The 17,197-nt window shown below is 35.3% G+C and overlaps 1 protein-coding gene and 1 non-coding gene across 6 annotated transcripts in view; both read left to right on the top strand.

The window, feature by feature from the left end:
- osp (myosin phosphatase Rho interacting protein outspread) overlaps nucleotides 1-15,219 on the top strand; it is a 442,634-nt gene extending 427,415 nt beyond the window's left edge. For 3 of the 5 annotated variants that reach the window (XM_073967641.1, XM_073967642.1, XM_073967643.1), the window contains exons 10-12: nucleotides 1,863-1,989; nucleotides 3,675-4,803; nucleotides 10,010-15,219. In XM_073967641.1, coding sequence (XP_073823742.1) covers nucleotides 1,863-1,989; nucleotides 3,675-4,803; nucleotides 10,010-11,295 — 2,542 coding nt within the window. In that variant the 3' untranslated portion in view covers nucleotides 11,296-15,219. The remainder of the gene's footprint in view (nucleotides 1-1,862; nucleotides 1,990-3,674; nucleotides 4,804-10,009) is intronic. The other 2 variants (XM_073967644.1, XM_073967645.1) reach the window with 2 other exon arrangements.
- LOC141395530 (small nucleolar RNA SNORA11) lies at nucleotides 9,127-9,252 on the top strand. Its single transcript, XR_012410661.1, has one exon. It is a non-coding gene; the product is annotated as a small nucleolar RNA SNORA11 (small nucleolar RNA).
- Nucleotides 15,220-17,197: the final 1,978 nt, after the last annotated feature.

Here is a 17,197-nt window from a genome sequence, read left to right as displayed (position 1 = left end):
CTTGGCGCCAAACGTGTAGCTATATACCACACTTCCTGAAAAACCATATTAAGAACTATGTTTTATAAATGTTGTCCCAATCAACTCCCTACTTAGCGCCGAATGGATTGACAATTGCCAAAGTTAAGTAACAAATCTCATTTAACTCTTGGCGTCCAACGGGGGGCTATATACAATATTTCCTGCAAAAACCAATTGATAAGTATTTTTATATGAAATTTTCTCTTGCAATCAAGTCCCTGCTTAGCGCCGAATCGATTTGCAATTGCCAAAGTTAAGTAACAAATCTCATTTACCTCTTGGCGCCCAACGTGGGGCTATATACCATACTTCCTGCAAAAAACATATTGAGAAATATTTTTGTATGGAATCAAATCCCTGGTATGCGCCGAATGGATTGAAAATTGCCAAAGTTAAGTAGAAATCTCATTTACCATCTATTTGGCGACCAAAATTTTTTTTATAAAAACATATTGAGAAATATTTTTTATGAATTTTTCTCACAATCATGTCCCTGCTTAGCGCCAAACGGATTGACAATTCTCAAAGTTAAGTAAAAAAATCTCATTTACCGCCGACTTGGCGCCCAACGTGGGTCTATCTATATACCATATTTCCTGCAGAAACATATTGAGAAATACTTTTTTATGAGATTTTCTCCATATCAAGACCCTGCATAGCGCTGAATGGATTGATATTTACCAAAGTTAAGTAAAAAATCTCATTTATCACCTACCACCAATCATAGGAACATGATTGATAGATAAGTAAAATCTCATTTACCACCTATTTGGCGCCCGACGGGGGCCTGTATACAATATTTCCTTCATTGTATAAAGTTTTCTCCCAATCAAGTCGGTACTTAGCGCCGAATGAATCGGCAATTGCCAATGTTAAGTAAAAAATCTCATTTTCCGTATACTTGGCGCCAAACGTGGGGGCGATATACCATATTTCCGGCAAAAAATCTGTATTGAAAGGTCATTTTTGTCGTAGTTTTCTCTAAATCAATTCCCTGCTTAACATCGAATGGATTCATAATTGCAAAAGTTAAGGAAAAATCTCATTTACCTTCTTTGCCCCCAACTTGGTCCTGTGTACCACATATTGAAAAATATTTTTTGTATGAAGTTTACTGCCTGTCAAGTCCCTGCTTTGCGCCGAATGGATTGACAATTGCTAAAGTTAAATAAAAACATCTCATTTACAACCTACTTGGCGCCCAACCTGGGGCTATATACCATATTTCTTGAAAAAACGTATTGAGAAATATTTTTTTGCATGCAGGTTTCTCCCAATGAAGTCCCTGCTTAGCATCGAATGAATTGGTAATTGCCAAAGTTAAGTAAAATATCTTTTTACCACCTACTTGGCGCCCAACCTGGGGCTGCATAGCACACTACCTGCAAAAACATATTGAGAACTATTTTTGTATGATGCTTTCTCCCAATCAAGACGTTGGTTTGCGCCGAATGGATTGAAAATTACCAATATTAAGAAAAAAATCTTATTCACCACCTACTTGGCGCCCAACGTGGGACTATGTACTACATTTCCTGCAAAAACATATTGAGAAATATTTTTTATATGAATTTTTTTCACAATCAAGTCCCTGCTTAGCGCCGAATGGATTGGCAATTGCCAAAGTTAAGTTACAAATCTAATTTACCACCTACTTGGCGCCCAACATTGGACTATATACCATATTTCTTGCAAAACATAAACATTGAGACAATATTTTTCTATAAAGCTTTTATGGAACGATTATTTAAAATTCCACTGTATATGATCCTTCCATAACTGCCTCATTTTCTGATTCTGAAAAATATCTTATCAAATTTTTTTGCGTTCTCTTTTTCCAGAAATAAACAATTTCGTGCCCATTTAGCATCTGATGATCCAACCAAAGATATGCAATATGTTCAAGGTTTATTGAATCCCAAAGATGGTGATGATGATGAAAATGGAGCTGTGTGTCAAGATAGTGAGGTTAGTATTAATTGAAAATTTCCCATTTATAACTAGACAAACAAAAAACAACAACAACAGCAAAACAAATAACCCAATTTGTAACTAATCAACCAAGAAGACAAAAAAAGTTCTTACTTTTTGCATGGCATGACTTGTGTGTCCGGCAAATGTATACTCTTAGACTAGATGCAAAACCTTTGTATACAATTACATATACATTTGTATTGGGATGTAACAAAAACAAGGATATCAGGCGAAACATTTTCAAAATTCAACAGTTTTCAATGAGTAGTACAGAAGCTGGTCTTTTTCCTTTATACGGTTACGCCTTTTGGCATTCCAGGGGTTCAATTCTTGTTCTATGAACAGTTGAAATTAAAACATTTATACAGGAAATAGAGGCCTCGTCACATAAGAGAATTTCTGGCTTAATTCATTAAGTTGCATGTTCTTCCGACTTTAAGTCAAAAGTCAAAGCAAACGAAAAGTGTGTTTCAGCACACATTCAGCCGCGTAGAGATGCGGCAACTCTACGCGGCTGAATGTGTGCTGAAACACGATTTTCGTAAGCTTTGACTTTTGACTTAATGACAACTTAATGAATTAAGCCAGAACTCCTCTTATGTGACGTGGCCTTTAATGTCATATTTTTTTTTTTTCATTTGACAGTTTTCTCTTTTATAAAAATTTTCATTTCACATTTTCACAGATGACGTTCTAACAAATTTATTTCAAACCGACCGAACCCAATCCGAAATTGATAACTATCTCATAAGGTCATGGTAAATTTTACACCAAGTTAATTTACAACCCTTTTTATACAAAATCGATTCCTAATTAACTTTTTTGATAAGTTCATTGTTTTATAGGAAATCCCCAAGTTGTATCCTACATTTTGGTTTGAAAATGTTATGTTTTTATAGCCCCTACGTGTCCTTTTCAAATTTCATTTATTTTATTTTGGCGCCCAACGTGAGGCTCATTAAAAAATATATAGTATTATGAAAAAGATGCCGAAATAGAAGTTTTTCTAATTATTTTTAATAGACATATGTATTCTTTGCAAATTTCATTCATTTTATTTTGGCGCCCAACGTGGGGCTCTTATTCAGAAAATAATATATTTTGAAAAAATACCGAAGTAGACGTTTTATCTAATTATTTTCAAAAGACGTTAGGTATTCTTTGCAAATTTTCATTTATTTTATTTAGGCGCCCAACGTGGGGCTCGTATTAAAAAAATAATGTAATAAAAAAAATCCCAAAGTAGACGTTTCATCTAATTAATTTCAATAGACATTAGGTATTCTTTGCAAAGTTCATTTATTTTATTTTGGCGCCCAACGTGGGGCTCATATTAAAAAAAAAAAAAAACAATATATTATGAAAAAGGTCCGGAAGTAGCAGTGTTATCTAATTATTTTTAATAGACATTCCTCAGAAATCCCCAATTTTTTACTCCGATTTTGGTACATCCCAATACACCTAGCCCTACCCTGTCGTCTATGGACAAACCACAACCACTCATTTAACATTTTTATTTTTTCAAACATTATATTGTTATTATTTATTTATATGTATGTATGTTAACTACACACATCACCAACAACAACAACAACGAATACAAAAAACCCCCCATAACTCCAAACAACAAATTGTTATTAAAAACCTACAAAAACAACAACAACCACAACAACAAAAAGCATGTGCATGCAACAAGAAATTGTAATCAAGATTATAGTAAAGAACTTCATAAGGATGATGAACGGGACAACAAGGGACAACACCATCTAAAAGATAGCCGTGAACAAGTTCATGGACAAACTCAAAGGCAACAGCAGCAGCAGAAGCATGAAGTGCGGCAACAACAACAAGAACAATGTAGAAAAATAACAGGCATAGTTTTAGCAGATACAAAACCACCACAACCTCCACCATCACCAACTTTAACACAAACAACAACACTAACATCGCCATCTCTCATACAGGAACAACAACATCATCAGCAATTACAATCTATCATCATCACTGGTTTAGATAGCAGAACAGCAAAAACGTGTTCAAGCCATGATCAATATGTCTTTGATGATGGTCACAATGAACATTCTAGCCATTCTGGCCATGAAGATGGTGATAATAATAATAATGATGTTGTTGTTGCTGATGCTGTAGCACCTCCTTTCGATACAACATCAATAACTAATAACACAAATTCGATTGCCACCACCATCAGCAACAACAACAGTATTGGTAGCAGCAACGCCACCACCATCAGCAACAACAACAGCATTGGTAGCAGCAACGCCACCACCACAACCTGCTCCCCCAGCACCAGATATACAACAACAATAAACACTAACAACAACGTCTCCACCAACACCACCTCCAGCTCAGTCATTTCTTTAGCAACTTCTGGTTCTTCTGGCATGCAATTCTATGGCAATAACCTAAAATCCTCCTTTAATTCTCACAACAGTAGTGGACAGGACACTGAAAATGGTAGTGGAGAAATAACTACTGCCAATGATGTTGTTGTTAGTGGTAGCGGTGGTAACGGCAGCCAGCAATGCCGCCATCCTGATAATAACTTTGATCATGGTTGTGCTGCTGCTGCTCTAGCTGCCCGTGATGATGATGTTGTCCGTACTGGTGCTGACACGAAACACATGGAAGAAGTTTGTAGTGCATCTACAGATGGTGGCAATGTTATTGGTAATAGATTTTGTCATGATCTTGAGGATAATTTAGCCAACAATTATCGTTATACATACGAGCCATGTTATAAACAAAACAATTTGTTCGACTATCAAAATAGGATGTTAAACTTTGAAGGTAATCATCATCAACAACAATCACAACCACTACATGAACATCATCATGAAATGAGAACACCACCACAAAATTATTCACCTAATTAAAGAAAACAAAAAAGGAATCACGGCTTTACTTGGTTTTGTTCTTCTGGAAATATTGAAATAAACACAACAAACCCTTATAAAGACCTTTCAGGAACATCAAAAAATTTCCTTTACCTAAAAAATTCTGCTAAAAAATATTGTTGTTGTGTTTATTTCTACGGCCTTCTCTATGTTTCTGTGAAATTCTATGTTTCAACTCACCACTCTCTGCTCACCAGCACCATCACATTCAGGCATACATATGCTGGAGTTGAAAACGATATCCTCTAGATAATTTTCGTTCTCCAGTCCATACCTGAGCTCCTCACTGTCGTCCTTCTTATCTTGTTTTGTGAATAGTCCCTCTTTATCTTTCTTTTGTTCTGTGTAAATTTCACTTTATTTCACGTTGCTATGCACATACTTCTCGTTATACAACAACACCAACACAATTACACATATTTTACTACAACACCCACACAAAAACACTTAATACAAAACTCAAACTTAATTCAAATCGCACCATTGTAATGTTTTGACCAGGTGCCAATGCCTGGTTTAGACAAAGTAAAAAATACATATAAACATTTGAAAAATTAAAGCATACTTTTAGGCATAACACAAATTTCCATTCATGAACTCTAATTTACCTGGACATTGGAAGGCAAAATGGAAAATCACTGTAACATCCTTTTAAAAAAAAATTACGGAGGACCAGATAGGTTCCCGATTATTACGGAATTTTGCAGATCTGGTCTATAATGTACGAATTTCTCGTCACAGAGAAACAAAAATACCAAATTGCAGAAAAATTGATTAAAAAATGTTTCTAGCAAATGACAGCCAAGGTGAAAAGATGCAACAAAAATATTTATTGGGGGGCTATGACATTCAACTTCAACAACCCGTAGTCAATCTCAGTCATCTGTTAAACCCAAAACAATTGCTGTATTTTTATAATTTTTTTCGATTATCGAAGAAAATTTTTAGCCAAAAACACCACACACCTATTACTAACTGGTGAATATTGTACCTTTGTTTGAACTTTCAGGCCGAAGAATTTTTCATTGAAGGCTGTCTTGAAAGATAAAATGCAAAATTACAGCAATATCTATTGAACAAATTGACTTTAGAAATAAGTTAGGCTCTGATTATTATGGAATATTGCAGATGTGGTCTATAATGTACGATTTTCACCCCATTAGGAACCATATGTAAAAATTACAGCAAAATTTATTAAAATGTTTCTACCAAATGAGAGCCAAGACGAAAAGATGCAACAAAATAGATTTATTGGTGGCTGTGGCTTATACCAACAACAACAGGGGGTAAATTCATCCGACTTTTAATTCCAAAAAAGCTGTTGAATTGTTTATACGGGTATGTTCTGAGACACACTTTACCCTCACTTCACGCCATAAGCATTTTGTTCACCCCATTTTCGCTTATTTTTTGAGTATTTTATGGACGGGCTAGAGTGTACTCTTCTTTTTAAATACCCTAATGAATCTTAACCCAAGGAAATTCGCATAAAATAGTAGTAAATGGGGTAGACAAAATGCTTGAGGCGTGAAGTGAGAGGTGAAGTGTGTCTCAGAACATACCCGATAGATTTCCAATTCGAATATGGAAGAAAAAGGATAGCAGAGAGGATAGTACCTATTACTGGTGATTGTTTAGACCTGTGTCCTTCCGTTGGCAAAAAATCGAATCGAAGAACATCCTAGGATGGTAGAAAGTTCCATAGTCCCCCATATAAACTTACAGTCTCACTTTTGGTATTTTGCGAGGTTCGCTTATATACTTCACAAGAAGTAAAAAAGAATCAGACGGCTTTGCCGGCAACTAATTACCATCTGATGATGACTGTACATCAACGTGGGTTCCCTTCGGGACCACCCTCCTTATTTTCCCGACTTCGGAAACTATGTGAGTGGCTAACGACAAGTTGAGAACTTTAGTGAGATAGTCCCGTCGTCTGTGCTTTGATATTTGGTCTCACTTCGGCTATTGGGTCAGAAGGTATATGGCGAGCGACTGCAGCAGTGATAATGCCTCGGAACGTCATTTCTGCTACCCGAACATCAGAATGGTTGGGCAGATCTCTGAAGCGGTGATTAATGAAATCTCTGAAATTAGGCCAATTAGCTTTCCCATGGTTGATGGAAGTATGCCGTTCAGAGGTGATGAAATCGGGCGGTATGCTGATGAGACAAATATGTGGAGTCGGTTACCAGGTGACGCATTTGTCAGACCAGCAGTGCGATTCTCTAACACATTTTTTGAGTTACCGACAAAAATCGCTAAAATTAAAGCGCAAAATTATGAATAAAAAGTTCAAAAAAGTTGACACCACTCTTGCTATCGGTAGAACTTTACGACTGCTTTTTATTCGTCGCTAAATTACCGAATAACATCGGTAATTACCGATATTATAAGCATTTTAATTTTACCGACAATTGTCGGTAACTCAAAAAATGAACTGGAGAATCGCACTACAGGTGACACGCTGGTTATGTCCGGCGAACTGTGACACTTTCCGCTAATTCTGGTAGGGGCATCCTCATTGCCCATGCAAAACATAAAGCTATCAATATGCTCAGCCAGAAATATACCCCTCTGGTAGTTGCCGAGTACCGAATGCCATAGCTCATGATGAGTATTTAAGTCCCTCGAAGGCCAGACTGTTATGACGTTCCAAAAGTGGGCTAATGTTGTGACTACAACTTGGAGTACAGCCAATGAGCTGCTGAGGTCGCTTTTACCAGCCTTCTCAGTACTGGGCGTTTTCTTGGCCTTCTGGTCAAGGACGGCTGCATACGAGGTCGATGGATTGATTTCTGAGAAACCATGGCCTTCTTGGCTGCAAGCATTCGCAGCAGCGAACACGATTCACTGTTTTGCGTTCGACTTCTCAGAACACTATTGTTTTTCAGAACTAGTCATCATAACATTCTTACAGCCTGTGGGCGTGCCCTAAAGGGGTCTTCTATATATAGAAGTCCCTCTAGAGGGGACTTCTGTGATTAGAAGTTCCCCTAAATGGGACTTCTATAGATAGAAGTACCTCTAAAGAGGTCTTCTATGTATAGAACCCCCTCTAAAGGGATTTTCTATGTATAGAAGCCCCTGTAAAGGGGTCTTCTATGTATAGAAGGCCCCCTAAAGGGGTCTTTTATATACAGAAGCCCCCTAACCGAGTCTTCAATGTATAGAAGCCCCTCTAAAGGGGTCTTCTATGTATAGAAGTCCCCTCAAAGGGGTCTTCTATGTATAGAAGTCCCCCTAAAGGGGTCTTCTATTAATAGAAGTCCCCCTTAAGGGGTCTTCTATGTATATAAGTCCCCTTGAAGGGGTCTTCTATGTATATAAGTCCCCTTGAAGGGGTCTTCTATGTATAGAAGTCCCCCTAAAGGGGTCTTCTATGTATAGAAGTCCCCCTAAAGGGGTCTTCTATGTATAGAAGTCCCCCTAAAGGGTTCTTCTATGTATAGAAGTCCCCCTGAAGGGGTCTTCTATGTATAGAAGTCCCCCTCAAGGGGTCTTCTATGTATAGAAGTCCCCCAAAACGGGTCTTCTATGTATAGACGCCCCCCCCCCCCCCAAAGGGGTCTTCTATGTATAGAAGTCCCCCTAAAGGAGTCTTCTATGTATAGTAGAGTTGTTAACATCTAGTTCAATTGAACGACCTAGTTCACAATATAGTTCAATGAACACCGGTCATTTCCATAAACAAATTGCGAATGAGTGATTTTATCTCTTTGTTTGTATAAAATACATCATACGCAAACGAACTATGGTACTGAACTAGTTCACTATATTTAACAACTCTAATGTATAGAAGTCCCCCTAAAGGAGTCTTCTATGTATAGAAGTCCCCCTAAAGGGGCCTTCTATGTATAAAAGTCTTCTATTTATAGAAGTCCACCTAAAGGGGTCTTCTATTTATAGAAGTCCCCCAAAAGGGGTCTTCTATTTATAGAAGTCCCCCTAAAGGGGTCTTCTATTTATAAAAGTCCCCCTAAAGGAGTCTTCTATTTATAGAAGTCCCCCTAAAGGGGTCTTGTATTTATAGAAAATCCCCCAAAAGGGGTCTTGTATTTATAGAAAATCCCCCTAAAGGGGTCTTCTATGTATAGAAGTCACCGTAAGCGGGTCTTCTATGTATAGAAGCCCCCGTAAACGGGTCTTCTATGTATAGAAGCCCCCTGAAGGTGTCTACTATGTATAGAAGCCCTCCTAAAGGGGTCTTCATAAAGGGGTCTTCTATGTATAGAAGCCCTCATAAAGGGGTCTTCTATGTATAGAAGCCCCCCTAAACGGGTCTTCTATGTATAGAAGCCCCCCTAAACGGGTCTTCTATGTATAGAAGCCCCCTAAACGGGTCTTCTATGTATAGAAGCCCCCCTAAACGGGTCTTCTATGTATAGAAGCCCCCCTAATTGGGAGTTCTATGTATACAAGCCCCCCTAATGAGGTCTTCTATGTATGATAGCCCCCATAAGGAGGTCTTGTATGTATAGAAGTTCCCCTGAAGGGGTCTTCTATGTATAGAAGTGCCCCTGAAGGGGTCTTCTATGTATAGAATTTCCCCAAAGGGGGTCTTCTATGCATAGGAGCTCCCTTGAAGGGGTCTTCTATGTATAAAAGTACACCTAAAGGGGTCTTCTGCGGATATAAGTCCTCCTACAAGGAGTCCTCTATGGAGAGAAGTCCCCCTAATGAGGTTTTCTAAGAATAGATGTTTTTGAAAATATGTTCTATATAACGGTATCTCACCATTTAAGGTATTTTGAAGACCTTAGCATATAAAACAAACCTATTGTTTGGCCAAAAATATCAACACTTTACTTTTCAGTACACATTTGTACTTATAAACAATTTTTAAGGAACTAAACTTTTACTAATATTTCTTATACACACATATTAACACTTTATGTTCTTGGTTGCGGAATTATATTGCCTCGTAAACTTTTATGTATATTTTTTATGGTTTATGGTTTAAAATGTATTATTAAAAATTATGGACATATCAACACGACTAACTTATTTCATTTTTTTTATATTCCCCACACAACAACTACCAACCAACCTCCCACCATCACTTCTCCTCTACAAAAATCATTCCTGGCGCGGTATAGGTTTAAAAACAACATCAACCACTACAACAACAACACCAGCCACCACCAAAACAACATTTGGTAGAAATTTGAAAACGTTGAGTAATCAAAAGAAATTGAATACAAGTAAAAATACACGACAGCATCCACAAAAGAACCAACAACAGCAAATTTTGATGCTGGCTCCTTCTCACAGTGGCAGCATTGAAACCAAGGCGGCGATGGTAAAACCGACGCCCATAAACCAGGCGGCCCTAACATCAGTGGTGAAATCACCAAATGGAAGGCCAATGTATCGTTCAATAAAAACATTTCAAATTAAGGATAATAAACCAGCAGCAGCAGGACAAAATGAAGAAGGAGAAGCGATTAAAGAAAACCTTAATCAAAAAACCGCAACAATATTTAAATCCAAACAACAACAACCAGCACCAACAACATTAAAATCATCTGTACTAAACCCAGTGGAATTACCAAAGAATTTTAGTGCTAATAATACAATTAATTTAAATTTAAATTATCTATTAAATATGGAACATAAAAGGCCACATAATAATACAGCAACACCAACTTCACCAACAACAACTACAACACCATCAATTACAGACAACACTATTTGTAATAATAATAACAACAATAATATTAATAAAACAATATTAACATCTATGGCAACAAAAAATGTCAAAATTGCTGAAAAATGTGCAATAAATTTAAACAGTTTTGCAGATATTATACAAAAAACAACAACAACACCAACAAAAGCCAAAATAATTGATAATGACAATGATGATGATAAAAAGCAGCAACAACGACACCAGTCTCAATATCAGCCAAAATACACCTTTAAATCAATAAAAAACACAACAAGAACAACACCACACAACAACAACAATGCGAACGCCTTCAACGAACAGCAACCATCTGAATTTCATCAACAACATCATTTGCAACAACAGCAACATCACCACCATAACACTCTATGTCATGATACGGATACGATGACAATGAAAACAAAACGATCCCGTATTAGTAGCTCACCCCCTCCCTTAAATGGAAGGGACGTTGAGCTGAACACTATTAGCACCGCCAGCACCAACATCACCACAATCAGCACCAGCAACAACACAACAGGCACAAGCAATTCCAAACGTCACCAGCAACAACAACAATCAGCAGCACAATCATCAACACCCCCAGCAACAGTTAGCAGCACCTCTTCTACACCAGTTGCCACGAAGACAACATCAACATCCAAAGCTTCCAAACGCAATTCATCACCATCAAAACGTTTTGAATTGGAAATTTAACAAAGGAGTGATGAAACGCTCATCACCATTCAGCTGGAACTTGAATTTGTCAAGCAAAGGTATAACTTTTTTATTTTTTTAGTTTTGCATTGCTTTAATTGTGAACAGTTTGGGAGATGAAAGGGATTTAAAATATGAAGAAGCCTCTAACATATAACCGAATTTAGAAAATTCACTGGATTTAACACTTAACCGGATTTAATAAGCCCACCGGGTTTCAAATGTCAATTCCATAGCGCAAAAGTCAAATAAATCCTCATAAACAAGATTAACCCCCCAAATATCTGTAATGTAAACATGGCGTTATTCTTGTCCCAAAGTTTAGAGCATGACATTTAACGGCTGTACAAATGTTTTTAGCTTTTTATAGTAGAAAGCTCTAAAAGCTCTTTAATAAATAACTTGTGGTCAGTATATTTCTAGTGTGGTGAAAGCTTTTTGAAAATTAAATGAAGGGTCCTTTATATTACCCAACAACAAAATTAATGTGGGATGTGAATCAGGCATAGGCAAGTATATGCGCGTGGGGAAGGGTTAGGTAATTGGATAAATATTGCCAATTCCTGTTACATTTTTCGTAGTTGTCATTATTTTTAAAAATAAAACTTGCTGAAAAATAGTTTGTTTTTGATATGAACACAAGAAGCAAATTTAAACGGTGGAGACAACTAAAACTGTCGCAAGTCAAATTTGCTAATGTAAATCAGGGCATGGATCAGCCAGGGGCAACAGAAATGCACATTTCAGCGCTCTTATTGTGTGAGTGAATTGTTTTTGAGTTAGTCAAATTTAACCATGATGAAATTATAATGTGGCGTAAAACGGCCAGCTGATTGGTTTCAATCTGTAAAATTTTTTGTTATTGTGAATAAATTGTCTTCTATTTATTGAAGTCCACCTAAAGGGGTCTTCTATTTATAGAAGTCCCCGTAAAGGGGTCTTCTATTTATAGAAGTCCTCGTAAAGGGGTCTTCTATTTATAGAAGTCCTCCTAAAGGGGTCTTCTATTTATAGAAGTCCTCCTAAAGGGGTGTTCTACTTATAGAAGTCCTCCTAAAGGGATCTTCTACTTATAGAAGTCCTCCTAAAGGGATCTTCTATGGATAGAAGTACCTCTAAAATGGTCTTCTATGGATAGAAGTACCTCTAAAGGGGTCTTCTATGGATAGAAGTATTCCTAAAGGGGTCTTCTGTTCATAGAAGTCCCCCTAAAGGGTCTTCTATTTATAGAAGTCCACCTAAAGGGGTCTTCTATTTATAGAAGTCCCTCTAAAGGGGCGTAAAAAAACATTTTGACATATTGACGAATTTTCGGCCAAAATAGAGTTGTTGTTGAATTCAACTTTTGAGAGAAAACACTTCACAACGAGGGCTACTAGAAAAGTTCCCGACTTAATAATTAATATGTATAATCAAAAATAGTTTTATTGTTTTCTAAAGTATTCTCCAGCATTATACTTATATTGTCGAAGTACTTTTTCCACTCCGAAAACATACATAGCTTTTGAACGCTTCAACAGCATCTTCTGGCGTGGAAAATCGTTGACCGCGACTTTTTTCTTCATGTGCGGTAACAAAATGATGTCATTGGGTACCATGTTAGGGCTGTACGGAGGATAAATCGTCAATTTCGCGTTTTGTCCGGTCAAAATGGCACTGGTTTGAATCGATGTGTGAGAGCTGACATTGTCTGGGTGCACAATAATTCGTTTTTTCTTGTTCGTTTTTCGAATTTCTTCGAAGACATAATTGTGGTATACCACTCAGAATTGACCGACCTACGTGTACGTTGCTCAAGCGGCGTTTGGGTTAAATAATTTCGGGAAAAGGCTAGAAGACAACCTATATCAAATTTGGCTCGGTCGTCCCTTATTATGTACCGATGAATTTAATCAGCATAAAATTCTAACTCGATGTTATATAATGCCTGTATGCCCCTCTGTAGAACTGAAAAATAGAGCTCGCAATTATTTATTATTATAAGGAGCATAGGGCCACAACAAAATTCTTAAATCTATTTTTATCCGATGCTATTATGCTTATTTTGCTCCAGGTAGCACCGATTCTTTCAACATCTTTTTCGATTTGCCGCTTCCAGGTGTGTGCTGGGCGTCCCCTTCTTCGATATCCCTTCTGATTCCTTTCAATGGGTTGTCTTGTTATAGCACTGAGTGTATGACCTTATCCAACGCTACCATTTCCGTTCAGTGACAGATTAGACAGATTGGTTTTTGTTGAGTCAACAACTTCTAGAATCGGTTATTAGGTATTGTGTTGGGCCAGTAAACATTTAGAAAGGCTGACTTCCGAAACGTCAGTGATTTCATTGAAAAAATTCATGAAACTAAGCGTCCCTAGATCGAGTTGCTTCTAGTGGGGAATATTGGGAAATAATTCCGTTGAACTTATGTGTTGTGATATTCTTGATCTGTTTTGCCAGTTGCCAATAATAATGCAATTTACTTCTTTGCAAAATTTGAACTTCCGATAGTAATCTTTCTTAACTCTCCAAATTTTTTATGAATTCCAATGGACCAATATTTGTTCATATGTTTTTCTTTCCAAAAAATAGATATGTGTCATTATCACATTCAATATTAGTTTTATCTCTATTGTCGTAAAATAATTCAGCTTAATCACAATCTCTGCCAAAGTGAATCTAAAAATATTAATTTTATCACCAATTTCATCTGAAAAAATAACAGATCGTGATACATGTGTATATTGATTGAAAATCTGTTTTTATTTTTCTTCCTTACCAAACCAATAATAATGCAATTTACATCTTTGCAACATTTGATCTTCGAATATATAACCTTCTTATACAATTCCTTAACTTTCGATAATTTCTGTGAATGCCAAAGTACCAATATTTGTTAATATGTTTTCCATTCATGTTGACATAACCGTTTTTTTCTTTATGAAACGATGATTACTATGTTCATTATTAGAAGTTGGTTTGAGAATAAAAAATATTGAATGTGTCATAATAAAATAATTGGCAATACATAAAGAAAAATTGAAATTTTGTGTAAGGTATTGTATATTATATTCGGTATATGTGAAATTAAGCTCTTTCTTCCATTATTTAAAATTAAAATTTTAGACTTTAAAATGGCCTACTCAATGTATTTAGAAATCCATAAAATGTTTCGTTTCATTCTAAACCCATATAAAGTTTCTTTTTGAAGCTTACAATTAATTTGAGTTCCATACAGTTCTCCTTCTTCAATGCCTCTTTTTTTGAGTTGAACATTTTTAATTTTCTTAAAGCTTTAAGACCTTCAATTATTCCCCGCATAAACATGTGGGGAACACCAATGGACATATCCAAAAATAGATAAATGATACACGTAACGTATAGAGGCCTTAAGTTATTGCCCTACGGAAAAGCTTTTCACCACTTTATATTATTACACAAGACACTGACCACCAGTGTGACAACTTAATATATATCCATCTCTCTCCCTCCTGGCTGTTTAAGCTTTGCAAAACTACTGAAAGCAGTTTCTTTAGAAAAAAAACAAATAGCTTTTTATCTCTAAAATAACTAAGAGGTGCCTTCGATTTTCTAATATGATTATGAAGTTACCCCCAATATATCATTATCTACATCATTATCAATATTTTGTTTTGTTTTTTAAATTATTAATTTATAACGATAAATACAATATTTTTGTTTAAGATTCAACATCTTAAAATGAAATAAATTTTGTTAAAATATGAGCAAATATTTTGTTTGAATTATTTTTTGTAAAAAAAATTAGGCAAATATTCAATTTCTTTGGAAATTTATAGTTTCAAATAATTAGATGTTTAGAAAAGAAATTTTTTAATCAAAGAAATCAAAAATGATTTGCAAAAGAGCAAAATTATTGTTTCTAAAAATTCTCAAGTAAATAGTGACTAATTTCCAAAAAAAAATCTAATATAATCCACTTGTTTATTTATCCAGCTCTTACTGTATTAATCACGTTTTGTCACTTTATGTTTTTGTTGTTATAGTTTTGTTAATATTTAATCTATTCAAACAAATATCCCAGCATTAAATGCTAAAAATAAATCATAATAAATAAACGGAAACAAAAACAATTTTTTCATATCAAAATGCCAAAAATAATCAAAATGAAGAAGAAAAAATAAACTTATTTCCACTTCCATGTGCCTACTTATATCGTATGAAAATATATTTACTTTATAACATTTTTTTGTTGTTACTGAAATACTTATTTATAAAGAAACTAAAAAAAATCTTTAATTGGTCTAAGAATGAAAAGAAAATCGTTAATAATTCATTGTTGTTATTTGAGTATAAATAAAAAATTGAATACAAATTAAAAACGTTTTATGTTTTTTTTTTTCAAATAAATTGTAATTCTTTAAAATACATTTTATGAAAAAAGAGTTAATATCATATGCATATTTTTAACAAATTCTTTCTTTTAATTATAAATATTAAATATTTTTAATGTTGTTTTTTGTCTTTAAAATTATTATTATTACTTTATTTTAATAAAAATTACCCATATGATTATAACAAACATATATTATAACCCACATCTACCATATACATACATATAAAATAATATATATATTTTTTGTTTTGTTAACCATTGAAATAATTACATATTAATTTACCCCCCTTTAAAAATAGTTTTAAAAAACCCCCTATACATATTGAAAAAAATATATACATATATTTATAAAAACCAAAACATATAAAAAATCGTCAACATTTTATTAATACATTTTTATTATAAAAACAAAACATGAATAAAGTTAATTGTTAAACAAAAAAAAAATACTGTTTTATTTTTATTGTGGGATTTGGGTTAAACGTTGCCTCTATACAGAACTTTTGTCTCAAAAGCCGAACTAAGAAAAGATTTCCATTCCGCTCTATTTGTTACTTTGCTAGTTATACCCTACACCACACTGTGGTAAGGGGTCTTATGTCTTTGTGCATTTGTATGAAACATGGATAAGGAAACGTGATAGGCCCATAGTTCCTTTTGGGGATATAGAGTCACTTTCTGAGTCGATCCGTACGCAACTTACAGGTTGCATTTATTGTTCGACTCTGAAAATTGGGTGATATAATTTTTTAGCCATAGGAATTACGCTATTGCTTTTGGTGATAATCGGTTCAGATTTGAATATAGCTCCCATATATATTTTTGGCCGATTTCACTTATTTGCTGCACCAAACACGCTATATATATGTCCGATTTCGATGAAATGGAATGTGGGGAATGTGTTACTGAAGTCGGTCTGGAAAGAAATTTGTCAACTTATATCGAAATCGGTCCAGATTTCGATATAGCTCCCATATATATTTGCGGCCGATTTCACTTATTTGCTGCATCAAACACGCCGTATATGTCCGATTTCGATGAAATTTGGAATGTGTGATTAAATTCGGTCTAGAAATAAATGTGCCAAATTATATCGAAACCGTTCCAGATTTAGATATAGCTCACATATATATTTTAGGCCGATTTGAAACATTTGATGCACAAAATATCCTATATCTGTCCAATTTTTATGAAATTTGCAATGTGTGACGGAATTTGGTATAGAAATAAGTTTGCCAAGCTCTATCGAAATCGGTTCTGATTTAGATATAGCTCCCATATATATTTTACATATTCACAGTGGTGTAGGGTATCATAAAGTCGGCCTCGCCCGACTTTGATCCTTTCCTTACTGGTTCAATTTGGCATACCGTGTTTTCTTGATTTGCTCCATCTAAGCCTTGGCCACTCATTTCTGTCTTAACCGCCATGTGGACCGAATTATATGTGTTTTTAGCGGGTTCATAATCGCTCGTTCTTATGAGGTGGCCTAGCCAACGCAACAGTTGTATCTATCGAAGAATTTTTCTTTCAAAGCACTGCCTCTC

This window comes from Musca autumnalis, unplaced genomic scaffold (genome assembly GCF_047663935.1).
Source record: "Musca autumnalis isolate F117 unplaced genomic scaffold, ASM4766393v1 scaffold_2, whole genome shotgun sequence".
NCBI lineage: Eukaryota > Metazoa > Arthropoda > Insecta > Diptera > Muscidae > Musca > Musca autumnalis.
Note: the sequence above shows the minus strand (reverse complement) of the source record. Positions and strands in the feature narration are given on the sequence as shown.